We start from the raw sequence: 27,732 nt of genomic DNA on the forward strand, positions 1-27,732 counted from the left end.
AAGAATAATAAATCGAGAACTTTCTCTTGGAGACATTTGTGTCATTGCCGATGAATTTTTAAAGAAAGTTGCATTGATAACCTGACCACTACCTGAAACATGCAGTGGAAGATGAGCAAAGATTCTCGACAATCTTTTGATAAGATTATCTGAAAGCCCAAGATGGCTTGCATCGAATGGCATAGAGATAGATACCGGTGTAAGAGTGCAGACGTGATTTGTTGCACATGAGGCAACTTGTATGTGGAAATGCATGGTGAATTTGCACTAAATAACAGGTCTCAAGACATGCTGTGTTACTTGATAACAGAAGACATGAAATGGTTAATGTGGCTCAGGGAATTGTGACAATTATTAAAGCACTGATACATACTCCCATCGAGAAACTATCTAGTTAATGAATAAAAGCGATTGAAGGTGTGTTTAAGTGAAAAACAATATAGAATTTAGATTGGGACAATTGAAGGCTAGGAAGAAATACATTTAAAATGAATTATCCACAATGAATGGATGTGAGTAGAAGATATCTGGAGAATCTTTTAAGTCCATGACTTGTTGATTAAATGTTAAATTTCAGCTTTCTTTACAATATCTGTTTTGGTTGTTTGCATCAAATTTGCTGGAAATGTATATACTTAGTCAATGTGCTTGTGATTGTAAGACCATAACCTGGCATATTTCTAACAAAACACTCTCTTCCTCAGGCGACCAAAGGTTGCACTGGCACACTGAAGGCCGTGTTGGACCTCATCGTCGATGTCTGCTCTTGTTGACAGTAGGCTCCCGGGGTATGAAAAATAGTTCACGTTGTCCAAGGCCTTATCGTGCTGTGTGGCGGGGGCAGGTTGGTAGAGGACCTTTGTCTTACAGATGTTCAGTGTAAGGCCCATGTGCTCGTACGCCTCAGTGAAGGTATTGACGATGGCTTGGAGTTCGGCCTCCAAGTGTGTGCATACGCAAGCATCATTTGCGAACTTTAGTTCAATGACAGAGAATGGCCTGGAGGCAGCGGAGATTGAACAGATTCCCGTTTGTCCTGTAATTTAGCTCCACTCCAGCAGGGAGCTTGCTGAGCGTGAAATGGAGCATTGCAGCATGGAAGATCGAGAAGAGCATTGGTGCGATGACACAGCCTTGCTTGATCCTGGTCCAAACGTGAATTGGGTGTGTGGTGGATCTGTGGTCAGGATCACAGCTTGCATGTCATCGCGGAGCAGGCGGAGGATGGTGACTAACTTTTGAGGGCAGCCGAACCGGAGGAGGACATTCCATAATCCCTCACGGTTAACCATGTTGAAGGTCAAAGAAGGCCATGTACAAGGGTTGGTGCTGTTTCAAGCATTTCTCTTGTAATTGCCGCCCGGTGATGATCATGTCTGTTGTGCCCCTTAGTGGATGGAATCCGCATTGTGACTCAGGGAGGAGCTCTTCAGCAACAGGGAGAAGACGGTTCAGGAGGATTCTTGCGATGACTTTCTCTGCGGCCAACAGCAGGGAAACTCCTCTGCAGTTACCACCATCGGACTTGTCACCTTTCGTGAAGATGGTCACAATTATGGCTTCTCTGAGATCTCCTGGCATGCTCTCCTGCTTCCCGATAAGAGAAATGAGATCATGTATTCGCGCTAATGCCATGTTTTAGTACTCGGCGGGAAGTCCATCCACTCCTGAAGCCTTGTTGTTCTTCAGATGTCGGATGGCCTTTTCTACCTCATGCCGGGCTGGATTTGTGCTGAGATGGTGATGGGTAGCATGCTGTGGGATGGAGTCGAGGACACTCACATCGAAGACAGAGCCTCGGTTAAGGAGATCTTCGAAGTGCTCTTTCCAGCAGACACTGACTGCCTCTCTGTCCTTGATGAGTGCCTCTTCGTTTTTCGCCAGCAGTGGGGTAGGGCCTTGGGTGCTTGGGCCGTAGGTGGTCTTGATGGCGATAAAGAATCCTCGTACATCGTGATTGTCGGCTAGCTGCTGGACCTCCTGCTCATAACGTCATTAGTAATGCATCCAATTTGCTATCAGTATATTACTGTACTTAAACATTACTGTAGACAATGGGTTAAAATAATTCTTATTTTTCAGGATAACTATTTAATTAAGGAAGAACTGATCAAACAACACTTCCATAAAGGAAAATTGTATTAGACAGGATGGATAGAACAGCTCAGACACAATGCTTTGTTTTGGTGGGGGGTCTGGGTGGGGGGCAGGGTGGGGGTAGCAAAGCCAGTTTAATTTGATTGCTGATGCTGATAAAAACATTACCAGATATCCTTGCTTCCCTTCTTCCCCGGAGGATCCAAATGCTCCATATTCTCCCTGTGCGAACACAATCTTGTATCAATACTTGTACACAACTGCGAAAAGTGAATTGTGACAAATTTATCTCACCAATTACCTGCTCTCCATTGATTCCATCAACACCTTGGTCTCCATCAATACCCTGTTACAACAGCAATGTTGGGTTTTAGTACACTGGTAAAATCAGATGTCAGGCAACAGAAAACATTTACTCTTTATTGGATTTTAATGAAGTGTAAATAAGCCAAATGTACCTTTATCCCTCGAATTCCTCTTCCTCCCTGAAACATAATGTACAATTGTAAGAATGCTGATTTCAAAAGTAGGAACATTTTTTAGTTACTGCTGAAGGGAGATGCATTTGACAGTCGCTTACCTTATAACCTCTGGGACCTGGGCATCCGCTAAATCCTCGAGCCCCAGTGACACCTGGTGGGCCTCTCTTGCCCTGTAAAATACATTTGGATTTAATTTCCACTTTCTGTTTTTATGACATCTCCATCTACATTATAAAAACATAATGCGACAAAGTTTACTTTGTGCCCTGTCCAATATGTGCATGAGAATGTTGACCGGGATCTGCTTTATGCTCGTCCAACCTGTACACGGCCTGCTCCCAAGGCTCATTAAAATCCCCAGTTTGATATCAATGAAAGGTGGGGGCTGGGGGGAAAGCTGGAGCAGTTAAAAAGTACAAGAGACACTCAACACCCTTTTAACAGGAGGCTTGCAAAGAAATGGAGCCTTCTTATTACTGGGTCGCAGCCTTCATTGCAGAATCTCCTCCAGTAGGGACTCAGACAGATCTCTGTGTGGGACTTCTCTGGTGCAACCACTTTTGTTTCTCCCAGAAAAACACAATTACAGCTTTAAGGGCTGCTGGCACTCACCCATGTGACCTCAGTGCACGCCAGTGCATTAAGTGCATCATGTCTCAGTAAACTGCTCATACATACCGTGTAATTGTGTATCTAAATTGCTTTGGTACCAAGAGCTATATTCTGTGCTCCATTTAAACATGGGACGTGCTGATAATGAACAGGAAGGCTAAACAAGTAATTAACTGACAAAGTTTCCCTTTGCAGCGATGGGACAAACCCATAATAGTTTACTAATTAGGGGAGTTGTCTTCAATTCTTTACGATGTAAACCAGCAGAACTCGGATCTAAAACAAGAGCAACTAAAATTCTCTACAAGCCTTTTGAAAATAACCAAACTCACCTCAACTCCATCTTCTCCTGGATAGCCAGGAAATCCTGATAGGCCTTTAATTCTCTGTAAGATCGACACACCCATCAAGTATTTAATACAAAAATAAAAGCATGTTGTTAACTTAAATAAATAACATCGGCATGCAAAAAAAGTTCTCTTAAATATTGTCATTTAATTGCAGATATTAATTTTACATTGGTATAAATTTCAATCTAAAAATTAAGGCCCTGAAATTCTGATTAAGGTGTAAGGTAGGGATTGGGGTGGATGGAGGGGTGGGGGGAATTAGAAAATGGACCATAACCTAGTTCTGCCTGCCCCCTCCCATGTCAAGGGGGAACTCCTGGGCTTCCCGCCAACATACTTTTTAAAGGCCTCAGTGGACTGAGTGCCAAGAGTGGCATTGGTGCTGCTAAGGCCCCAGGAAAGTCTCTTCCAGTCAGAAGTAATCGATCTCCTCTGGAAAGCCCTGTTTATTTCCACTGAAAGGTTCTCGACATTTTCAGCTATCAGTACTCGCAGGGGTGTAACTGACGGTGTCCCAGTACTTTGGAATGCTGTCTGGTCCTGCTCCGTTGGATACATTTACTGCCCATTCATGGAGCACTGCCACCAGTGAAGCGAGTTGATGGGAATTTCGGGGTTGAAACTTTCACATTAGATCGTTTTATAAAAGCGGCGAAATATTCACATTCATATTCCATCATTCTTGCATTTAATTGGAGAAAATGTACATTGAATCTGATTGGTTTTATAAAGTATCTTACCTGCGTCCCAGGGCTCCCCGGATCACCTCGCCTTCCTGATTCTGCTTCGCACACACAATACACATTACAACACTGCCTTTCTGCAACGGTACTCTGGAAAAAAGGTTTGTTTGATTGACGTTGTGAAATTAATTCTGCTGCTACAACTTCAGGAAAAAGAAATCAATCCATTCGTGAAAGAAAAAAAAGCCTAGAAATCTGAATAGGCCCGAAAACGGGCAGGTTGAGGTGTCCTAGCGGCAGTAAAAGGATCGCAGGCGGCACCGTTATTTTGGTTCTGACGAAAGGTCATTGACCTGAACTGTTAACTCTGTTTCTCTCTCCACAGATGCTGCCTGACCTGCTGAGCATTTCCAGCATTTTCTGTTTTGATTTCCGCAAAATTGGTGCTGCCTGCTGATTATCATTATTGTGGTGTTCAGCCCAGCTTTAGATGTGCAAGGACTCTGGGGGAGGGGGTAGGGGTCAGGACTCGGGGCCGGGATCGTGGGGACGTAGGGGGTGGGGGGGAAGTCAGGACATGGGGCCAGGATCGGGGGGTGGGGAGGTGCGGGAGGTCGGGACTTGGGGCCAGGATCGGGGGGCGGGGGGGGCGGGAGGTCGGGACTTGGGGCAAGGATTGGCGGGGGGGGGGGTCGGGACTTGGGCCCAGGATCGAGAGGTGGGGGGGGCGGGGGAGGTCGGATCATGGGGTCAGGATTGGTGGGGTGGGGAGGGGAGGTCTGGACACAGGGACAAGATTGGTTGGGTGTGGAGGGAGGTCTGGACTCGGGGCCAGGATCAGAGGGTGAGGGTCAGGACTCGGAGCGGAGGAGGTGGTGGGGGGGGAGGCGGGGTAGGTCGGGACACAGGATCAGGATCTGTCGGGGGGGATCGGTTGGGACGCAGGGCCAGGATTGGGGTTAGGGGTGGGGTGGGTAGGGGGGAGGAGGTCGGGCCTCGGGGGGTGTTCGGAGAGGGCCTGATGGTCGGAGTTGGGAGAGAGGTTGGAACACTTTTGCCTTTTTTTCATTCGGCGCTGTTTAACATTTGTTTCCCCGGTGTAAATATCGCTGGCGATGGCTGCCACAGATGCACACCAAATTTGTAAGAGGTGGAGCAGCAAGCGATAGATCCTTTATTTGACTATGTTAATGGCCTAACACCTGCTTCAGGTGAAGGTAAACAACGCCTTTTTTTTTGCCCTCACCAACGTAGACGGCAGAGATGCGAATGCTACTTTTTCCACAAAACCAACCTTAACAACCACGCTCAGGTGCCGAATTTCAGGCCCAATAATTTGAAAATAAGTTTTAGAACTTCACTAAACAGCAGATTCTTCACCAGTGTAAATTACCTGTTTAATGGACCAATATTTGGAACAATCACCAACAATAAAAAAACAAACTCCATCTCATCGTGTCATTGGATCTTTTTTGTCTTAAATTTCATTTGTTTCGAGAAAACCTGCAGAATATTGAACAATTCTGTCTTGCTTTTCTAAAGGACACTTACTATTTGTTTAAGCAAAGCACTTCCAATATCCTCCATTTCAATTGATAACTGCTGTTTGTATCCAAATCCTCTTCCAAACTCAACAAGAGGAATCTCATCAACATTCACAGCACCTTCCAGAGCGACAGTGATGAGTGAATCGACTCCTGTATTTGTAAAATGACCATTTTATTATTACACATTACTGTCGACAACCGAATTGACAGCAGTTATTAATCTATAGTAGAGCTGGCACATTGTGATCAAAAGAAAGTCATGAAGCTGAAAGGGTTTCATTGATAAAAATGGATTGATGAGGAGATGGGATTCAAGACTTTTAAATGCAGGTCGGCATGAATAATCTAGATTTATGCTGGTTAACTAAATTAAACAGTGTGTAGAACTGATGAGCATAATTAGAAAATTGGCAAGCCTAAAGTGAGGGTAGAGATGCAAAGAAAACTTTTATTCTCCCGGATGAATGGGTAGGTGGATCAGTAGGATAATGAGCAGGAACAGGGGCTCTGATTGATCGTTCTTTCACCTCACTACCTGAAATTAACTAACTAAACATCGTGTAGAAATGTAACCAGGGACCTTCCGTTTTGTATGGTTTAGTGCTACACTCAGTAATGCCTCTAGCCGCTGGAGGTGCAGTGGCCAAAATTACAGGCAGCTTGACATTGCTAACAACACAATTTATTACAGCTGTGTAAAATTGTTTATTGATAAGAAGATGGTGCTGATCCACTGTTGTATTGTGAAATGGTCTCCAATCAAAGCAACCAAATTGTCAGCATCATTTAAAATTAATCTGTGGTTAAACCTCAAAACGAATGGTCAAAAATGCAATGATCCATTTTTCACTTTTCAAAGTTGGTATCAAACTTTAATTCAATAGAGAAAGACCAATCGTATACTAATGACATCAAAGAACACTAATGCTGGTGACACACTGCTCACAATATTGAAAATATTCATTTACTAGTGCACTCATGAGTTGAGTTTTCAGCTATTCTGCTCAACAGATCCATCAACCAAGTGCGCCAGTATGATCCAGTGTCATATGCCAATGTACTGTACCATAGAGTGGCAAGGCATGGATTCATGTTTGTGGTTGCTCATACTGCGACCAGCAATTGTAAGATGGTACTAAAGGGTAGAATGACCCCGAGAGGTCTCCCGATCAACCGCTGCAATCTCTCTGGGGTTTCCACGGATCTTCCACCAAAGTCACGACAGATAATCAAAAGATTCCCTGTAGAGATTCAGCTGACAAGGTCGGCGCATCTGCAAACAAGTCACCCTAGCTTACTACTGCACAACATCTAGCGATCAGTTATAGATTGATGTTAGCCGATTAAAAACTGCAGAGCGTTCGGGAAACCCATTCTTCCAGGTTTACTGTCTATGACGACTCCTCACCACACCGAATATGACACCAAGATAATATCAGGGCCAATGACCCCAAAACAAGCCGCTTTGAAAATAAAGATATATTTACCATTTTCTCTGAGCATTTGTGATGTTCGCTTGAGCTGATGCAAGGGATCATCTAATCCATCCGTGAATAATATCATCACCTACAGATCAATTATATTTTAACAGACCATCATTTTAATCATCTACACTTCAAAGAGTCATTTATTAAGCAATAGGGAGGCCTCTCTTGGAGCGCTATGAGGCTGGCTCTTTAGCAACGGATTTTCAGTTGCTCACCCGGCCTAGTGCCCGAAGAGAGGTGTAGAACGCCCCACTCCACTCTCAGGACACAGCAACCAAATTTTTTGGCTGCCGTCGCAAACCATTTTCCGACACAAAATTTACCATCCTGCCGCCATTAGCACCCTAAGAAGCCTCCAACCTAATTTCCACCCCTAAAGCTGCTCAATAAATGCAAGCTCTATCATTTTCATTCTAATGATGGGCCCTGATAAAGCTCACCAGCCACACTTTTACATCACATCTACTTCCTGTCCGTCTCATAATGATCTACTATAAAATAAGCAAAACAACTTTTATGTGTTCATTAAAAGTCCATTCTGTAAATGCACCAAAGATTGTTGTTAACAAAAGATTTTCCCACAGGAAACATTACCTTGACTTTTGAGGTCGATTCATTGAACTTCCTCAAAAACGATTCTAAATTCTTTGCATTTAACTTAACTCGACTGTCCGCCTTGATAGCTTGCAGGCCATCAGTCAGTTTTGAATTGTATTCCTTAAATTGGGTTTCATAGACAATCCGTCCGATTTCATTTTGGATGTAAAATCCAACTCTGATTTTCAAATGGAAATTTGAGTCACAGCTGACCTCTAGAGAGGTGATTTGCTTTAAGATTTCGTCCAGCTTTACTTGTAGTTTATATTGACCAGCAAGTATGTTTTCAAATTGTATCTGATTTGAGCTTTCAAATCCAACAGCAACATTTACGGTGCAAGCTGGAAATCAAAAATAAAGGTCAGCAAATGAAAAAAGGATTATTGACAATGTTTGCTTAAAGCCGTCACAATCGAACATGTTAGGATGGAAATGGTGGACCAAGTTATTGATGGGATGTAATGTCCAAACTCCTAAAATGATTCCAGTGTCAGGAATGCTGAAGTCGAAAGCCTACCCACCGATTTTAACTACTCAATGTTGTACACCCGTTTCCCATCCGTTCTTGCCAACGTGAGGCCCCGGCCTCATTTATATTCCGTTGGTGATTGGCAGGTGCCAAAGGGATGCCCTGCTGCAGCTCATTTGATCCGGGAGGGCGGGAATGTTAGAGCCGTGAAGGAGGAGGGATGGGAGGCACTCTCAGGAGGACCCCGTATAGGCCCGTAGCAGTCCGGAGTGTCTATGTGTGCCTAGGAGAATCATTCCCATTCCTCCTGGCACCACCTAAAAATATATAAATTTCCTCGATCATTTTGTGAGCGGCCCTTTAAAGACTGCTGGTTAAGTCATTCACCTTTTAGTACAGCTGGGCCGAAATGTACTTCGAAATTGCAATTGGGGTCCGATGTACATCACAGGAATTCCATATTACAAGTAGCCTCCTAGCTGAAATGGGCAGGCACTCCAGCTGCTCATCACAAGACCCTGCCCAAGACTGTGGCAGCTGCAGGGGTAGCGTAAGCGAGGTGGCTGCTCATTCGTGGGCAAGGAAATAGAGATGTTGGCCCTTCTGGGTAAAGTGTCACCTGTTTGTGCCAGTACGGCTCAGTTGATAGCACACTCATCTCTGGCACAGCATGTTGTGCATTCAATGGACATAAACACATCGAGGGTCATTTCAACCCCCCAAAATGACTGGGTTTGGGTTGCATAGGAAGTTAAATATCAAAAATTTCAAACCCAAACCCAACTCTCCTCCAACCCGCCCACTTCCAGTTTTAACGGAAGTGGGACGAGTGACGGCCAGCCAACCCGCTCTCAGGAAGTGGGTCCCTCAGTGAAATATTTTACTGAGGCAGCTGCCTAAGATCCAGCTTGAACACAGGCTGGCCGGGTTCCCAGGCCTCGGGAAACCCGACAACTGAAGGGAGGTAAGGACAGCTGGATGGAACAGGTAAGTGCCTTTCCAGCACTGCTTGTGGGCCAGGAGCAATACTCCCATCCTCTACTGTCACGTTAACTTCATCCTCTTCTTTTGTGAAGACAGATGCAAAGTACTCAATCAGTACCTCGGTAATGCCCTCTGCCTCCACAAGAAGATTTCCTTTTTTGTTCCTAATCAGCTCCATCATTCCTTTAACTATCACTATATATATATATATATATATATATATGATACAATTTTATATCTTTATAAAATATTTTGGGTTTCTTGTTAATCTTATACTGACTTTCTTACATCTTTTTCCAATTTCCCCCAACAGTCTCTGTATTCTGCCTGGTTTACAATTGTATTCTGTACCTGACATTTGCCATAAACCTCCTTTCTCTGTTTTATTTTAACCTCTATTTTCTTGTCACCTCGGGAACTTTAACTTTGGATACCCCATCTTTCCTCCTTATGGGAATACACTTGGTTTGAATCTGAACTATCTCCGTGTTAAAAGCTTGTTCATTTACAGTTTGCCTGGCCATTCTTGGTTTCCAGTCTACGTGTGCTAGATCCCTTCTCAAATCACTGAAATTGGCTCTCTTCCAGTTGGGTATTTTGCTTTTCCCTTTCCATAACTACTTTAAACCTAATTTTATCATCATTATCATAGGCAGTTCCTCGGAATCTCGAAAGACTTGCTTCCACTCCTAAAGTGAGTCCTTTGGTGGCTGAGCAGTCCAATGCGAGATCTATAGACCCTATCACAGGTGGGACAGACATTTGTCGGGGGAAGGGGGCTGGTGGGACTGATTTGCCGCACGCTCCTTCCGCTGCCTGCGTCTGACCTCTTCACGCTCGCAGCGTTGAGATTTGAAGAGCTCAACGCCCTCCTGGATGCACTTTCTCCACCTAGGGCGGTCTTCGGCCAGAGACTCCCAGATGTCAGTGGTGATGTCGCACTTTACCAGGGAGGCTTTGAGGGTGTCCTTGTAACGTTTACACTGCCCAACTTTGGCTCGTTTGCCGTGAAGGAACTCTGCATTTGATCACTATATGGATGTTCTCTCACTGAAACACACTCCTCATGCCCCATTTCATTCCCCGGAACTAGATCCAGCACTGCTTCCTTCCTTGTTGGACTAGACACATACTGATTAAGGAAGTTCTCCTGTACATGTTTTATGAATTCTTCACCCTCCTTGCCCTTTACTCTGTTTTTTTCCCAGTCTATAGTGTAATTGAAGACTATTATTACTGCACTATTACTATTATGAACAATTCTGCCTTTTCTTCTTTCTTACTCACATACATCAGGATCTTTGATGCAAACCTAAATGAGAAGAAACAATCCATTTCAATTTAATAATAGAACCCTGTTTGGAAATAACATTTGATTCCCTCCATGGGTATCCAGAGACACTATGTATAGTTAACGAATATTGTCCCAGGCAATTTTAGGGCAACACTGTAATTTTGAAAGCTGTACCACTAAGCAAATTCCACGAACCTTGTTCAGGTGGTGTGCAGATATTACGGACAACACTTCTTTTAATTCTATCTAATTTAGTATAGTTCTCAATATGAAATTTTCGATCTGCCGCTCCACTAATTTGAACCAGTTCATTTTCATTTGCTGCTCCAACACCAATGGCAAAAATATTGATGTTCTCTTTCCTCAAGTTGTTGGCTGGGACAACCACGCTGTCTTGGGATTCTCCATCTGTAATCACCAGGAGGTATTGAGGGACCCCTTTCAGCTTTCGACTTCCTGATGATGGTTCAAAGAAACCCTTCACAAACGACAGTGCCTTCCCAGTCAGGGTGTTTCCAAACTGTTGGGTGATTCTGTCAATTCTATTGACAAGTGCAGTCTGGGTACTAGTCTCATTCAGGTAAAATTCAACGACTTGCTCTGTGCTGTACTGGGCTACTGCAAACTGGAACTTTGATTGATCAAAACTTAACATTTGTATCATATATTTCAATACATTTTTCAGGCGGGTGAAGTCATCTGGGTCAATACTTGTTGATCCATCAATTAGAAAAACAATGTCTGCTTCACGAACTTTGCAATCTAGGATAGGAGAGCATAAACCATAAATTGGTGACATCAGCATTTTCTATGCTTCATTTCTTTAAACATTTAAAATTTTTGTCCTTTCCAAATAAATTTATAAATCCAAGTTTACTCTTGAATGCTGACAAGTAGTGGTACCACTTTCTTATACTTTAATCATCTGAAAACTATTATTGTGACAATCCTGATGCAAAATCTAGGTGTTAAATTGTTGAGACTTGCTGTCTGGATTCAAACTGTAAATAATTGTAACACATAACAATAATTTGCATTCATACAGTGGGGCCGAAATTGACCACCACCCGAAACATAAGAACATAAAAATTTGGAGCAGGGGCGATTTGGCCCCTTCAGCTTGCTCTGCCATTTAATATGATCATGGTTGATCTGATCTTGGGCTCAGCTCCACTTCCCTGCCCGCTCCCCATAACCCTTCACTCCCTTATCGCTCAAAAATCTTGTCTATCTCCACCTTAAATATATTCAATGACCACGCCTCCACAGCTCTCTGGGGCAGAGAATTCCACAGATTTACGACTCTCGGAGAGAAGAAATTTCTCCTCATCTCAGTTCTAAATGGGCAACCCTTTATTCTTAAACTATGACCCCTATTTCGGGATTCCCCAACGAGTGGAAACATCCTCTCTGCAGCTACCTTGTTGAGCCCCCTCAGTATCTTACGTGTTTCAATAAGATAATCTCTCATTCATCTAAACTCCAATGAGTATAGGCCCTACCTGCTCAATATTTCTTCATAAATCAACCCCCTCATCTCCGGAATCAACCTAGTGAATCTTCTCTGAATGGCCTCCAATGCAAGTATATCCTTCCTTAAATAAGGAGACCAAAACTGTATGCAGTACTCTAGCTGTGGCCTCACCAATACCCTGTAAAGTTGTAGCAAGATCTCCCTGCTTTTATACTCCATCCCCCTTGCAATAAAGACCAACATTCCATTTGCCTTCCTGATTATTTGCTGTACCTGCATACTTTTTTACTTTTTGTGTTTCATGCACAAGGACCACCAGGACCAGCAGAACCCCTGACTCCACCATGGCGATTTTCTAATTCTTTCAAATTTACACTGATCTTTAACTTACACAAAATTATACACAATTTTCTTTCTGCAAATAACTTACCTGGTTTAACTTCATTACATATAAGCTGAGAAATTTTGTTGCCTAAATATTCCAAACGTGTAAAATTGTCAACGTAAAACCAATTCTCGTTTGATCCTGCAATCATCAGAAGTTCTTCTTCAATGGCTCCAGCGACACCAATGGCTAAGATATTAACATTGCTGTCTCTGATGGCTGTAGCTGTAGCATTTAGTCCTTCTACCACTGTGGATTTCCCGTCAGTAATGACTATTAGGAACTGAGGCACTCCGTCTTCCTTTCGTCCACCATTTGTTCTACTCAAAAGGGTTCTTGCATGTTTAAGGGCATCAACTGTGTAAGTGTCTTCCAGTTCGCCTTTTAATTGCATGATTTTCTTTCGCACATCAGCTTTCGTGCTTTGATTATTCAGATGAAATGCGGTTTTGGGGTGGGTGCCAAACAACATAGCTCCAAACCGAACTCCGTCTGTGGCAACTCTGGTCTGGTTCACCAGGGTCAACATGAACTTTCTCATGCTTTCAAACTCAATGTCGTCAATGCTGTTAGATCCGTCTACTACAAATACAATGTCTGCCTTTTCGATCCTTTTGCAATCTGCAAAATAAGAAAAGAACAACCAAATGACTGTCATAAAATGTCGAAGGCAACAAAGGGTTGAAATTCCTTGCCACACCTGCTGTTACTCTGGTCGAGGGTCCTGTAAATCCAGAGAGACACTATTGCCAGCACTACTGCTGATGGCCTACTCCACCAGTAGCAGTGTGGAGGTGCGTGTGCAAAATTTCCAGTCTTGCACCTAGTGCCATGCAAAGTAGATGCCAGTGTTGGGGTCCAAGTGGCTCTTGGTTTCCCTCAAGGTCTATGCCAGTCTGGAGGGAGCATCGACTGAGATGACTTTAGGCTCTCTTCATATCTAAGTCTTCATCTGACCGGACGATATGCCCGAATAGTGTCAATCACTGAAGACTGATGGTTTCATAGACAGTGGGTTGTGCTGTGTGCTTTCTGATTGAGGGCTAGACAGAAAGGATACCTGTTGCTAATGTAATACATTATAATATAGTCATAGAATTTTACAGCACAGAAGGAGGCCATTCGGTCGATCGGCCTGTGCCATAACTTAGAGGGTACAAATTTCAAGAAAAACTGAACAGGCTATGTCTCCTTTCTCCATAAAAGACAAGGCTGAGGGGTAACCTGATAGAGGCCTTTAAAATTATGAAAGGGTTCAATAGGATAGACATAGAGAAGCCGTTTCCACTTGTGGGGAGACCAAACTAGGGGGTCATAAATATAAGTTAATAAATCCAATAGGGAATTCTGGAGAAACCTCTTTACGAAGAGAGTGGTAAGAATGTGAAACTGACTACCTGATGGAGTGGTTGAGGCAAATGCTCAATGATAATTCCCTATAAATGTGAAAAATAGTGGTACAGCTTCAAGAACATAACGAGGGACAGGAGTATCCCATGCAGCACCTGTTTTACATGCACAGTGAAAATTTGACACTCCAAGCCGATTATGGGGCTTGAGCTTTCAGGGGTGTAGGTTTTCAGTACCAAGAGTGCAAAGCAAGACTCCAGGTTCAATCCCTCGCAATATCAGGAGGAGACACCCAATGTACAGTAGCATTATAGAGGCTGAAAATTATAACAGTGGGCCCTATGGCCAATGAACCATGAAATAAATGGGGCAGCATACCCGTGATAGTATGTCATTGTTAATTACCGCAGTTCATTTCTATTGGTTACATAAATAGCTTCTGGGCCTTTCAAACCTGTGATAGAATTTTATTGCTAAGTTTTATCTGAGCAAGTTATTCTTATTTGCTTTTTATAGATAGCGTCAGCAGATTCTTGGAACTCAGTGCATCAGGAAATTCAGAAAAACTTTTACCCACCTGCAGGTGGACTGCAAATCTCCCATGAAATTTTCTTTTCTATTGCATCCAGTTGATCAAAGTTTTTGACATAGTGAACTTTATCCCGAGATCCTCCAATTTCCAGAAGCTGAGTGTAGTTAGCTTTGAAAACCCCCACGGCGAACACGATGACTCCTTTGGCCCTCATGTCTTTAGCTGGTTGAAGGATCTCATCCTGCGATTCTCCATCGGTCATCACTATGAGGTATTGTGGGATTTCAGGCCGACCCCCTTTACCTTCATCAAAGTAGTCCGCTGTAAATCTCAGCGCACGACCTGTGTTTGTTCCCCCTCCCAACTGTTGCATGTTATCGATCGCGCTGTTTACATCAGCTTTTAAAGTGTAATGATTAAGTTGGAACATTAGTTCTGGATCTGTGGAAAACTGTATTACCCCAATTTGAACCTTATCTGATCCAACACTGATATTATCAACAAAAGCATGGATAAAGCTCTTCATTTCCTGAAAGTCTTCCTGCTTTATACTCCCTGATCCATCAATTAGGAAGGTGATGTCAGCTTTGTGGAAGATGTTGCAAGCTAAAGGAAAATAAAGCGCAATAAATGTTTTTAAAATGCTGTGTCAACAAGTTTAAATAAAACAGCAAAGTAGCAATTACAAGTATTTTATCCACTCATGGATATATATCACATGTGCTGTAGATTTTCTCTCCACAAAGATTACTTCCTATAACAATTGTATGTCAATATTTATAATAAAATTTCCTATCTAAACATTTGTAATGACACCAGAGGTAAGAAGGTTAAATTAGGACAGGTTGCATAAACATTACTTGTATTCCCTTGAGTACAGATGATTGTGAGGTGATCTGATGAAGGTATTTAAAATGTTAAAAGGATTTCATAGGGTAGATACAGAGAAACTATTTCCTCTAATGGGGGAATCATGACTGAGGTAATATAATCTTAAAAGTAGAGCTAGGCTATTTAGAAAGGAAAGCAGGAAACATTTTTTCACACAGAGGGTAATGGAAATCTGGAATTCTCTACCCCAAAAAGATGTAGATTCTGGGATAACTGGAGCTTTCAAGACTGAGATTTTTGTTCGGTAAGGGTATCAGGGGATATGGAGCCAAGGCAGGTAAATGGAGTTGAGGTATAGATCAGCCATAATCTAATTGAATGGTGGAACAAGCTCGAGGAGTTGAATGGCCTATTCATGTTCGGAAAATAATGGTAAAACTGTGTAAACAATTCACCATCACGGTTGTTTGATGAACCAATCAAATTACTTAAAATACTTTTAGAAAACAAAATTTCACGTGTCACTTTTTTTCAGAAACTGAGATTTCAGTAATCCAAAATAAGGTTTCACACAGTAAGAAAAATCAAAAAACCTGCCTGGAGTTGAAATTGTCCTGCTGTGTGCCTCCCATTAGCACCTCCAGAGGGCGTTAACGGGGCACAAATGTGTTTTCACCCAGGGGGGAGTGGGGGGCTGGGGGGTGGCGCTACCGGCTCCCGCAAAATTGCATGGGAAGTAGAGGAGGCGCAAGACCCTTGGCCGCTGTGCCACCGGCGATTACATCATCATCATGCACAACGACCCAGTTTTGTCCCGCATTGGCAGTTGGGCAGCGCCCCGTAAGGCTGCCGCGGGCAATGTCATTGCCAGCTCGTGGGTTGTGAACCGGGTCGCACTTCGTTTGGGGGTCGAAAGTTAAAGGGAAGGTGTGTGCGGTGCCATTTTTAATTTCCACTCGATTTACCAGTCCAGCCTCCGTGAGTTTTTTTGGGGGGTCCATGCCACGATGGTGCAGCCTGGCACTCCACTCATTGCCAAGCTGTGACCACGGCATCCCACAGCCCCGGTGGTCTACTGGAGGTCCCTCAAACGCATGCAGAGCTCGCAGTATGCCCTCCCCTTTGATCGCGCCAGTGCTACACGCTGTGCCCAATGGAAGGAGTTGGCAGAGGTAATTAGTGCCACCACTAGAACCAGTCGCATGGCAAGTCAATGTTGTAAAACCTTTCATGACTTCATCAGATAAGCCAAAATAAAAAGACTAACATAGCTCATGGGTTTGGGTGTGGGTGGGGGTTAAAACCGACAAAAATATTAACGCGTCAGGGAGCTGGCTCCAACCTGTCAAGTTCCGCCTCTAACGCGAGAGTATTAGGTGCGTGCAGCCCCCTCGTGAGAGAGAGGCTGGTTATCTATTAACATCTTCTCATCGCCCAATTAGAGCAATATTTCAATTACTTTTAAATTTAACGGTGCAGCCATGGGTTTCCCAGGCTTCCTGAAACTCACCAGTGAAAGCAATTCCCACAATGGGAATTGAAGAGGCTGAATCAAACTCATGGAAGTAATGCAATAAATACTTACTACTCACAGTTGCTTCCTTACCTGCGAGAGGGAAAGGGTTTTTTCACAGCACTTTTGCTGAGAGTTAACTTTCTACACTTTGGAGCTTATCTCAATCACTTAAGGATGGCTGGCACTTTTGTTGCCTGAGATTGGACCTCAGATGAGGACCAGCACCAGCAGCAGCAGCTGCAGCCTGCTCTTGAAAAACCTGTAGCTGAACAGCGGAGAGGGGAGCAGCAGAGGGGGAAAGGCAGAGGGGTGCAGCTTGCAGGAGGCACTACCCACAACACTGGGTGTGGAGACAGAGGCTTTGTTTCCTTGACATGTCCAAACAGTAGTGTTTCAGGAGGTTCAGATCATCACATCAGGAGGTGTCAGATATTTGCAGCCTGCTCGAAGAAGCCCTGCTGCCTCGACCTGGTGGCCAAGTGTTACTACTGGTGGTCAAGGTCACCACTTCCCTCAACTTTTTAGCCTCTGGTTCCTTCCAGGGCTCTGCCAGAGACATATCTGGGATCTCCCAGTCAGCGGCTCACAAATGCATAAGACAGGTGACTGATAGGTTATTTGTTAAGGTCGGCAATTATGTGAACTTTGCCTGCAATGCTGCCAATCAGAATGAGTGAGCGCTTGGATTTGCGTCACTGGCTGGCTTCCCACTGATGCAGGGCAACGTCGACTGCACACACGTGGCAAACCGGGCACCCCCAAATCAACCAGGAATATTCGTCAACGGCAAGGGCTTCCACTCCATCAATGTGCAGCTATTGTTAAACCGCGAAAAAATATTTATGCAGTGTGCACCAGATGTGTGATTCAACAAGCCATCGGCATGCTGGAGATGTGCTTCAGGTCCTAGACAGAGCAGAATGCGCCTTTCAGTACGCAGCGGCCAAGGTGTCCAGAATGATTGCAGTGTCTGTGCTCTGCACAACATTGCGCAGCAGCGAGGCTTGGACCTGCAAGAGGAACAAGGCGCAAACCTCAGATTCTCTTCAGATGATTCTGAGGAGGAGAAGATGGGGATGAGCAAGGTGATGAGGGCAATGTACCACCAGCTGTTCACGTTGCTGTCAGGGATGCCAGGGTCGCCCTTATTGTTGCCACCTTCACTTAGGTTGCAACGGCCACTCTTCCCGGCCCCCAGCCCCATGCCAATGATATAAAGCAGTCCTGAAAACAATCAAACACCTCTTGCACATCCGCCCATTGAATCCCATCAGTTCATGTCTTCCCATTCATCATCAAACAATGTAAAAGGCGACTTGTCACCCAGCAACCAAGAATGGGCAAGGCGGGAACGTGGGGCAAAAAAATTTAATTTATGTACTTTAACTAAACAATAGAAACTTAACAACATTATCACACACCCATGTGCATATCTTTGTGCAACTATAAAACTTTTCATTTCCTTTTCCTACCGCTCCTACATGGTGCAACCTCTGTGGTTTCAGCAGAGGTAGAAGCAGGCTGCTCAGATCCCTGCTCTGACTGCTGAAATGCTCTAGGCCGACATCAGCTGGATTTTGGAGCCCATGAGGTCCCCGCTAAAGACTGTTCCACCTGCACCTGTACAGAGGGAGACGTGGCCATCGGGAGACTTGGGAGCATAGAAACATAGAAAATAGGTGCAGGAGTAGGCCATTCGGCCCTTCGAGCCTGCACCGCTATGCAATGAGTTCATGGCTAAACATGCAACTTCAGTACCCCATTCCTGCTTTCTCGCCATACCCCTTGATCCCCCGAGTAGTAAGGACTACATCGAACTCCTTTTTGAATATATTTAGTGAATTGGCCTCAACAACTTTCTGTGGTAGAGAATTCCACAGGTTCACCACTCTCTGGGTGAAGAAGTTTCTCCTCATCTCGGTCCTAAATGGCATTCCCCTTATCCTTAGACTGTGACCCCTGGTTCTGGACTTCCCCAACATTGGGAACATTCTCCCTGCATCTAGCCTGTCGAAACCCATCAGAATTTTAAATGTTTCTATGAGATCCCCTCTCATTCTTCTAAACTCCAGTGAATACAAGCCCAGTTGATCTAGTCTTTCTTTATATGTCAATCCCGCCATCCCGGGAATCAGTCTGGTGAATCTTCGCTGCACTCCCTCAATAGCAAGAATGTCCTTCCTCAAATTACGAGACCAAAACTGTACACAATACTCCAGGTGTGGCCTCACCAAGGCCCTCTACAACTGTAGTAACACCTCCCTGCCCCTGTACTCAAATCCCCTCACTATGAAGGCCAACATTACATTTGCTTTCTTAACCGCCTGCTGTACCTGCATGCCAACTTACAATGACTGATGTACCATGACACCCAGGTCTCGTTGCACCTCCCCTTTTCCAAATCTGTCACCATTCAGATAATAGTCTGTCTCTCTGTTATTACCATCAACGTGGATAACCTCACATTTATCCACATTATACTTCATCTGCCATGCATTTGCCCACTCACCTAACCTATCCAAGTCACTCTGCAGCCTCATAGCATCCTCCTCGCAGCTCACACTGCCGCCCAACTTAGTGTCATCCGCATATTTGGAGATACTACATTTAATCCCCTCGTCTAAATCATTAATGTACAATGTAAACAGCTGGGGCCCCAGCACAGAACTTTGTGGTACCCCACTAGTCACTGTCTGCCATTCTGAAAAGTACCCATTTACTCCTACTCTTTGCTTCCTGTCTGCCAACCAGTTCTCAATCCACGTCAGCACACTACCCCCAATCCCATGTGCTTTAACTTTGCAAATTAATCACTTGTGTGGGACCTTGTCGAAAGCCTTCTGAAAATCCGAAAACACCACATCAACCAGTTCTCCCTTGTCCACTCTACTGGAAACATCCTCAAAAAATTCCAGAAGATTTGTCAAGCATGATTTCCCTTTCACAAATCCATGCTGACTTGGACCTATCAGGTCACCTCTTTCCAAATGCGCTGCTATGACATCCTTAATTATTGATGCCATCATTTTACCCACTACCGATGTCAGGCTGACCGGTCTATAGTTCCCTGTTTTCTCTCTCCCTCCTTTTTTAAAAAGTGGGGTCACATTGGCTACCCTCTACTCCATCGGAACTGATCCAGAGTCTATGGAATGTTGAAAAATGACTGTCAATGCATCTGCTATTTCCAAGGCCACCTCCTTAAATACTCTGGGATGCAGTCCATCAGGCCCTGGGGATTTATCAGCCTTCAATCCCATCAATTTCCCCAACACAATTTCCCGACAAGATGTGCTCGAGGTGGTGATCTAAGATATGGAAGTTACCTTGTGAATAAATGGCGATTACTTTTGTCTCCAATGTTTAAGACACCATGAGAACTACCAAGCTTGGCAAAAAACTTGTTTCTGAAATAGGAATTAATAAGTTCAAATATTAAGGTAAATTGACATGAGTTGCTTTTTCGAGCACTCAAGAAGGGAAAATTCTCACTGAAGTTTAAAGGGATAATTCTTTACTAAAATAAACTGGTTGGGAACAACTTAGGTGGTCCTACTAAATGCTGTATATCAAGAGAAAAAGTTTGTGGGGAAAAATAATTGAAGATTGAAAAAATCTGTCAATACAAGACAATACGGTTGTTTAGATTTGTGATAAGTTTGAAATGATAAAATGGACTCGGGCACAATATAGTTGGTTATAAAGAATTTTAAAAATGTTGATCTTTAATATTGTATTTAGGATAGTAAGTTTACTCCAGGGTTCATGAATATGAATAGTAATTAATGGGATGTCTACTTAAGATGCATGATCGAAAAAGGAAATTTATAGCACCAAGTAGGAATTTTTCTAACATTCTAGTGAAAGTTAGGAAAGTGTAGTTAAGAATAATAAATCGAGAACTTTCTCTTGGAGACATTTGTGTCATTGCCGATGAATTTTTAAAGAAAGTTGCATTGATAACCTGACCACTACCTGAAACATGCAGTGGAAGATGAGCAAAGATTCTAGACAATCTTTTGATAAGATTAACTGAAAGCCCAAGATGGCTTGCATCGAATGGCATAGAGATACCAGTGTAAGAGTGCAGACGTGATTTGTTGCGCATGAGGCAACTTGTATGTGGAAATGCATGGTGAATTTGCACTAAAGAACAGGTCTCAAGATATGCTGAGTTACTTGATAACAGAAGACATGAAATGGTTAATGTGGCTCAGGGAATTGTGACAATTATTAAAGCACTGATACATACTCCCATCGAGAAACTATCGAATTAATGAATAAAAGCGATTGAAGGTGTGTTTAAGTGAAAAACGATATAGAAGTTAGATTGGGACAATTGAAGGCTAGGAAGAAATAAATTTAAAATGAATTATCCACAATGAATGGATACGAGTAGAAGATATCTGGAGAATCTTTTAAGTCCATGACTTGTTGATTAAATGTTAAATTTCAGCTTTCTTTACAATATCTGTTTTGGTTGTTTGCATCAAATTTGCTGGAAATGTATATACTTAGTCGACGTGCTTGTGATTGTAAGACCATAACCTGGCATATTTCTAACAAAACACTCTCTTCCTCAGGCGACCAAAGGCTGCACTGGCACACTGAAGGCCGTGTTGGACCTCATCGTCGATGTCTGCTCTTGTTGACAGTAGGCTCCAAATCAGGATTTTCCTCAGTTTCTCCTTCTTACTGGACCCTCTGACCCCTTTTATATCCGGAAAGTTGTTTGTGTCCTCCTTAGTGAATACTGAACCAAAGTACTTGTTCAATTGGTCTGCCATTTCTTTGTTCCCCGTTATGACTTCCCCTGATTCTGACTGCAGGGGACCTATGTTTGTCTTTACTAACCTTTTTGTCTTTACATATCGATAGAAGCTTTTGCAGTCCATCTTAATGTTCCCTGCAAGCTTCCTCTCGTACTCTATTTTCCCTGCCTTAATCAAACCCTTTGTCCTCCTCTGCTGAGTTCTAAATTTCTCCCAGTCTCCAGGTTCGCTGCTATTTCTGGCAAATTTGTATGCCACTTCCTTGGCTTTAATACTATCCCTGATTTCCCTTGATAGCCACGGTTGAGCCACCTTCCCTTTTTTATTTTTTCATCCATGCGGTCTCTAAATGTCTGCCATTGCCCATCCACAGTCAACCCCTTAAGTATCATTCGCCAATCTATCCTGACTGGGGTGTGGGGGCAGGGGGGGCGACGGACAAAGAGTGAGAAGCTGAAGTGCTTTGAATGGAGTCCCTATTTCCATGTCCCCTTTCACCATCACCCCTGTCATGGCCCAGCCACATTTCACTGCCATCACTGTGCTGGAGAGCACTTTGCTGCAGATCAGTGCGGCGCTGTAAGGACAAGGCTAAGGTATCTGTCATCCTATTTAAGGTGGCAGGCATATTGGCATCCAGGCATATTGGCTGCACAGCTGTGGTCAAGGCATGCATGGACACATTTGATTGGATTGTTTGATGTTCCATGGAGCTGGTCACTCTATCCATGGAAGAACGCATCATCACAAAGCCCTGCGACATCAACCCACTCATGCTGGAGGTGGACTCCTCCATTCTCTCTGCAATCATTGTCAGTGTGCTTGGAAAGATTGTCAGTGCATTGAACATTCTCTGCAGCTCAATGATTCTCCTGTGCATCGACTGTCCCACAGGTACAGCTTCTGTGTCCCGCTGAGCAGAGCTTGGAGAGGGCCGACGCGGACTCGCCACTGCTGTCCCTGCCACCACCATATGCTCTTCTTCACTTGTGAAATGTGAGTCACCAGGTGAAAACCCAACTATCTGTCTAAGTGATCCCAGAAAGTGCGAGTATCTGCGTTGCTACATGATATGCATGAGTCGTGTAATGGTGCACCCTCAGAAGGATTCAGCTCCTCTAACAATTCGTCATCCGCGACCTCCATCAGCTTCTGTTGCATCGTGAAGGTCCTGACGAAGATAAAAGACATGAATTGGTATTGGCAAGGTAAGAATGTTGCAAATTATTATCATGAAGATGATCATATTTCACTCACTGTTGACATCAAATCAACATGACTGAGTGCCGTATGACATGTGGGTTACTGATATTTAATTGTCTCACCAGGAAGCTGGGACCTCCCCCTCACCATCTCCGACAACCAGGGATGCCGAAACTCATTTAGCACCAGCGCCTCCTGCTCTGCTGGCAAATCCTTGGAGGGCAACTACCGGTTCTCTCCCTCACTCTCGTATTCTGTGCTCTCTTCTCCTGCAATAAGGGAAAGAACAGACGCATGAGAGAGTGTAATGGCATGTGCTCACCCAACGGATGCAGTGCATTTGGTTAGGGTGACTATTGGGGAGAGGGATGCAATTGCATCAGGATGAGGGTGAATGGCAGCGAGTGATGGGTAGATGGGGATGTGAGGAAATGCATCGACTAAGAGGGAAGGGTGCACCTTCAAGTAAGTGGGTGTGAGCAATTGTGTGATGGACTAGACTTGAGAAGGCAGAGTGAAGAGTGGAGTGATGCACCCAGTAGGATGTAGCTAAATGTGCAACTGTGCTCACCTTTTCTTACCTGGCTAGATCATTAAAATGACCTACATCTACCTACAGTGGTTCCTGCACTGACTCCATGAACGTGGCCAATGCTCCTACTGCTCACCTCCTGAGCCACCTCCAGCTGCGCCTTCTTGGTGTCACCAGCTGGTTTCTTCCTCCCACTGCTAGGAAAGAGTATCTCTCTCTGGCTCCTCATTGATCTCGGCATCAGATCAAGAGAGGCATCATCGAAATGCGGTGCAGCTTTGGATCATCTCAAATCCACTCATAACCTTTCTCCTCTCTTGTTTCCAGCTCCAACTTCTCCAAATTCCATCTTCGATTGGCCCTTTAAATATTGTAGTTGAGACTGCGTCCTGCAGGGCCTCATTGCTACTGTGGATTGCACACCGAGTCAGGAGATAAAATGCTAATGAGATGGCAGAGTTTAAAAGGTCACTGACAGAAGCGCTGAACTTACTTCTGGGTTTCCCGCGCAATATCGGACCCTCCCACTCCCAGCACTTCTCTGAGTTAACATCAGGGCCGATGTATTACTTTCCTGAATCTCTCTGAGCAAGTACAAGACTCTTTACATCCTAGCTGAAGTGCTCTGGCACGGGCTCGACGGGCCAAATGGTGTAACCATTCTATGATTCTATGGTCCTTTCACTACAAGATTGCCTTACCTTAATCCTCACACATGTAGAAGAAATTAGATCAGGTCTCAGATTCAAACCTGCATTTCTAATCATCCCGATTAAAGATTCCTCACTAACATTTTGGTTGAACGTGCTTCATGATTGGCAAGCAAGGTGCATTCACACTCTGTACTTTCATCTTGAAGGCTGCACTGCTAACTCATTATAATCGGAGTGAGAAATGTTCTATTGCTAGCTCATTACCATAAGTCATTACTATCAAGTAAAATCAGGGAAAACCCGAAGATGTTTTGTCAATGCATTAGGAGCAAGAGGATAACTAGAGAAAGAGTATGGCCTATTGGAGATCATAAAGGAAATTTGTGTGTGGAGGCTGAAGACGTGGGTTGGATTCTTAATAAATACGTTGCATCTGTTTTCACAAAAGAGAGGGACGATGCAAACTTTGCAATGAGGGAGGAGTTTGAAATATTAGACGAGATAACCATAGTGAGAGAAGAAGTATTAAGGGGCTTGGCAGCTTTGAAAATGGATAAATCACCAGGCCCGGATGAAATGTATCCCAGGTTGTTAAGAGAAGTTATAATGGGTGACTTTAATATGCACAAAGATTGGGCGAGCCTAACTGGAAGCAATACGGTGGAGGAGGATTTCCTGGAGTGCATAAGGGATGGTTTTCTAGACCAATATGTCGAGGAACCAACTAGGGAGGAGGCCATCTTAGACTGGGTGTTGTGTAATGAGAGAGGATTAATTAGCAATCTCGTTGTGCGAGGCCCCTTGGGGAAGATTGACCATAATATGGTGGAATTCTACATTAGGATGGAGAATGAAATAGTTAATTCAGAGACCATGGTCCAAAACTTAAAGAAGGGTAACTTTGAAGGTATGAGGCGTGAATTGGCTAGGATAGATTGGCGAATGATACTTAAGGGGTTGACTGTGGATGGGCAATGGCAGACATTTAGAGACTGCATGGATGAACTGCAACAATTGTACATTCCTGTCTGGCGTAAAAATAAAAAAGGGAAGGTGGCTCAACCGTGGCTATCAAGGGAAATCAGGGATAGTATTAAAGCCAAGGAAGTGGCATACAAATTGGCCAGAAATAGCAGTGAACCCAGGGACTGGGAGAAATTTAGAACTCAGCAGAGGAGGACAAAGGGTTTGATTAGGGCAGGGAAAATAGAGTACGAGAGGAAGCTTGCAGGGAACATTAAGACGGATTGCAAAAGTTTCTATAGGTATGTAAAGAGAAAAAGGTTAGTAAAAACAAACGTAGGTCCCCTGCAGTCAGAATCAGGGGAAGTCATAACTGGGAACAAAGAAATGGCAGACCAATTGAACAAGTACTTTGGTTCGGTATTCACTAAGGAGGACACAAACAACCTTCCGGATATAAAAGGGGTCAGAGGGTCTAGTAAGGAGGAGGAACTGAGGGAAATCTTTATTAGTCGGGAAATTGTGTTGGGGAAATTGATGGGATTGAAGGCCGATAAATCCCCAGGGCCTGATGAACTGCATCCCAGAGTATTTACGGAGGTGGCCTTGGAAATAGCGGATGCATTGACAGTCATTTTCCAACATTCCATTGACTCTGAATCAGTTCCTATCGAGTGGAGGGTAGCCAATGTAACCCCACTTTTTAAAAAAGCGGGAGAGGGAAAACAGGGAATTATAGACCGGTCAGCCTGACCTCAGTAGTGGGTAAAATGATGGCATCAATTATTAAGGATGTCATAGCAGTGCATTTGGAAAATGGTGACATGATAGGTCCAAGTCAGCATAGATTTGTGAAAGGGAAATCATGCTTGACAAATCTTCTGGAATTTTTTGAGGATGTTTCCAGTAAAGTGGACAAGGGAGAACCAGTTGATGTGGTATATTTGGACTTTCAGAAGGCTTTCGACAAGGTCCCACACAAGAGATTAATGTGCAAAGTTAAAGCACATGGGATTGGGGGTAGTGTGTTGACATGGATTGAGAACTGGTTGGCAGACAGGAAGCAAAGAGTAGGAGTAAATGGGTACTTTTCAGAATGGCAGGCAGTGACTAGTGGAGTACCGCAAGGTTCTGTGCTGGGGCCCCAGCTGTTTACATTGTACATTAATGATTTAGACGAGGGGATTAAATGTAGTATCTCCAAATTTGCGGATGACACTAAGTTGGATGGCAGTGTGAGCTGCGAGGAGGATGCTATGAGGCTGCAGAGCGACTTCGATAGGTTAGGTGAGTGGGCAAATGCATGGCAGATGAAGTATAATGTGGATAAATGTGAGGTTATCCACTTTGGTGGTAAAAACAGAGAGACAGACTATTATCTGAATGGTGACAGATTAGGAAAAGGGGAGGTGCAACGAGACCTGGGTGTCATGGTACATCAGTCATTGAAGGTTGGCATGCAGGTACAGCAGGCGGTTAAGAAAGCAAATGGCATGTTGGCCTTCATAGCGAGGGGATTTGAGTACATGGGCAGGGAGGTGTTGCTACAGTTGTACAGGGCCTTGGTGAGGCCACACCTGGAGTATTGTGTACAGTTTTGGTCTCCTAACTTGAGGAAGGACATTCTTACTATTGAGGGAGTGCAGCGAAGATTCACCAGACTGATTCCCGGGATGGTGGGACTGACCTATCAAGAAAGACTGGATCAACTGGGCTTGTATTCACTGGAGTTCAGAAGAATGAGAGGGGACCTCATAGAAACGTTGAAAATTCTGACGGGTTTAGACAGGTTAGATGCAGGAAAAATGTTCCCAATGTTGGGGAAGTCCAGAACCAGGGGTCACAGTCTAAGGATAAGGGGTAAGCCATTTAGGACCGCGATGAGGAGAAACTTCTTCACCCAGAGAGTGGTGAACCTGTGGAATTCTCTGCCACAGAAAATAGTTGAGGCCAATTCACTAAATATATTCAAAAGGGAGTTAGATGAAGTCCTTACTACTCGGGGGATCAAGGGGTATGGCGAGAAAGCAGGAAGGGGGTACTGAAGTGCATGTTCAGCCATGAACTCATTGGATGGCGGTGCAGGCTAGAAGGGCTGAATGGCCTACTCCTGCACCTATTTTCTATGTTTCTATGTTTCTATGAGAAGCAAAAGTGGAAATAGCAGAGGCTCTGACCATCATTTTTCTAATCCTCTCTGGCTACAGGTGTGGTGCCAGAGGACTGGATGACCGCTAATGTTGTACCTTTGTTTAAAAAGGGAGAAAGGGATTGACTGAGTAATTACCGGCCAGTCAGCCTAACCTCAGTGGTGGGAAAATTATTGGAAAAAATCCTGAGGGACAGGATAAATCTTCATTTGGAAAGACATGGATTTGTCGAGCGAAGGTCGTGTCTGATTGAATTGATTGAATTTTTCGAGGAGGTAACCATGAGGGTCGATCAGGGCAAAGCCTATGATGTAGTCGATATGGAATTTAGCAAAGCTTTTGATAAGGTCCAACATGGCCGACTGGTCACTAAAGTAATAGCCCATGGGATCCAGGTCAAAGTGGCAAGTTAGATCCAAAATTGGTTCGGAGGCAGGAACCAAAGGGTAATGGTTGATGGGTGTTTTTGTGACTGGAAGGCTGTATCCAATGGGGTTCCGCAGGGCTCAGTGCTGGGTCCCTTGCTTTTTGTGGTACATATCAATGACTTGGACTGAAATGTTGGGGATAAGAATTAAGAAGTTTGCAGATGACACTAAAATAGGATGTGTGGTTGATAATGAAGAAGAAAGCTGCGGACTGCAGGAAGATATCAATATACTGGTCAGGTGGGCAGAACAGTGGCAAATGGAATTCAATCCGGATAAGTGTGAGGTAATGCATTTAAGGAGGTCTAACAAGGCAAGGGAATACACATGAAATGGTACGA

The 27,732-nt window shown here is 44.0% G+C and overlaps 1 protein-coding gene across 1 annotated transcript in view; it reads right to left on the bottom strand.

Moving 5' to 3' along the window:
• The window catches only part of LOC139264067 (collagen alpha-6(VI) chain-like), a 170,911-nt gene that overhangs the window by 110,459 nt on the left and 32,720 nt on the right, over nucleotides 1–27,732 (bottom strand). Inside the window, exons 5-16 of the mRNA XM_070880165.1 lie at nucleotides 14,389–14,949; nucleotides 12,507–13,082; nucleotides 10,798–11,364; nucleotides 7,853–8,196; nucleotides 7,259–7,337; nucleotides 5,776–5,921; nucleotides 4,282–4,374; nucleotides 3,524–3,577; nucleotides 2,678–2,749; nucleotides 2,556–2,582; nucleotides 2,399–2,443; nucleotides 2,266–2,319 (exon numbers count right to left, since the gene is read on the bottom strand). Of these exons, the coding sequence (XP_070736266.1) occupies nucleotides 2,266–2,319; nucleotides 2,399–2,443; nucleotides 2,556–2,582; nucleotides 2,678–2,749; nucleotides 3,524–3,577; nucleotides 4,282–4,374; nucleotides 5,776–5,921; nucleotides 7,259–7,337; nucleotides 7,853–8,196; nucleotides 10,798–11,364; nucleotides 12,507–13,082; nucleotides 14,389–14,949 (2,618 nt within the window). The remainder of the gene's footprint in view (nucleotides 1–2,265; nucleotides 2,320–2,398; nucleotides 2,444–2,555; nucleotides 2,583–2,677; nucleotides 2,750–3,523; nucleotides 3,578–4,281; nucleotides 4,375–5,775; nucleotides 5,922–7,258; nucleotides 7,338–7,852; nucleotides 8,197–10,797; nucleotides 11,365–12,506; nucleotides 13,083–14,388; nucleotides 14,950–27,732) is intronic.

Source organism: Pristiophorus japonicus, chromosome 5 (genome assembly GCF_044704955.1).
Source record: "Pristiophorus japonicus isolate sPriJap1 chromosome 5, sPriJap1.hap1, whole genome shotgun sequence".
NCBI classification, from domain to species: domain Eukaryota; kingdom Metazoa; phylum Chordata; class Chondrichthyes; family Pristiophoridae; genus Pristiophorus; species Pristiophorus japonicus.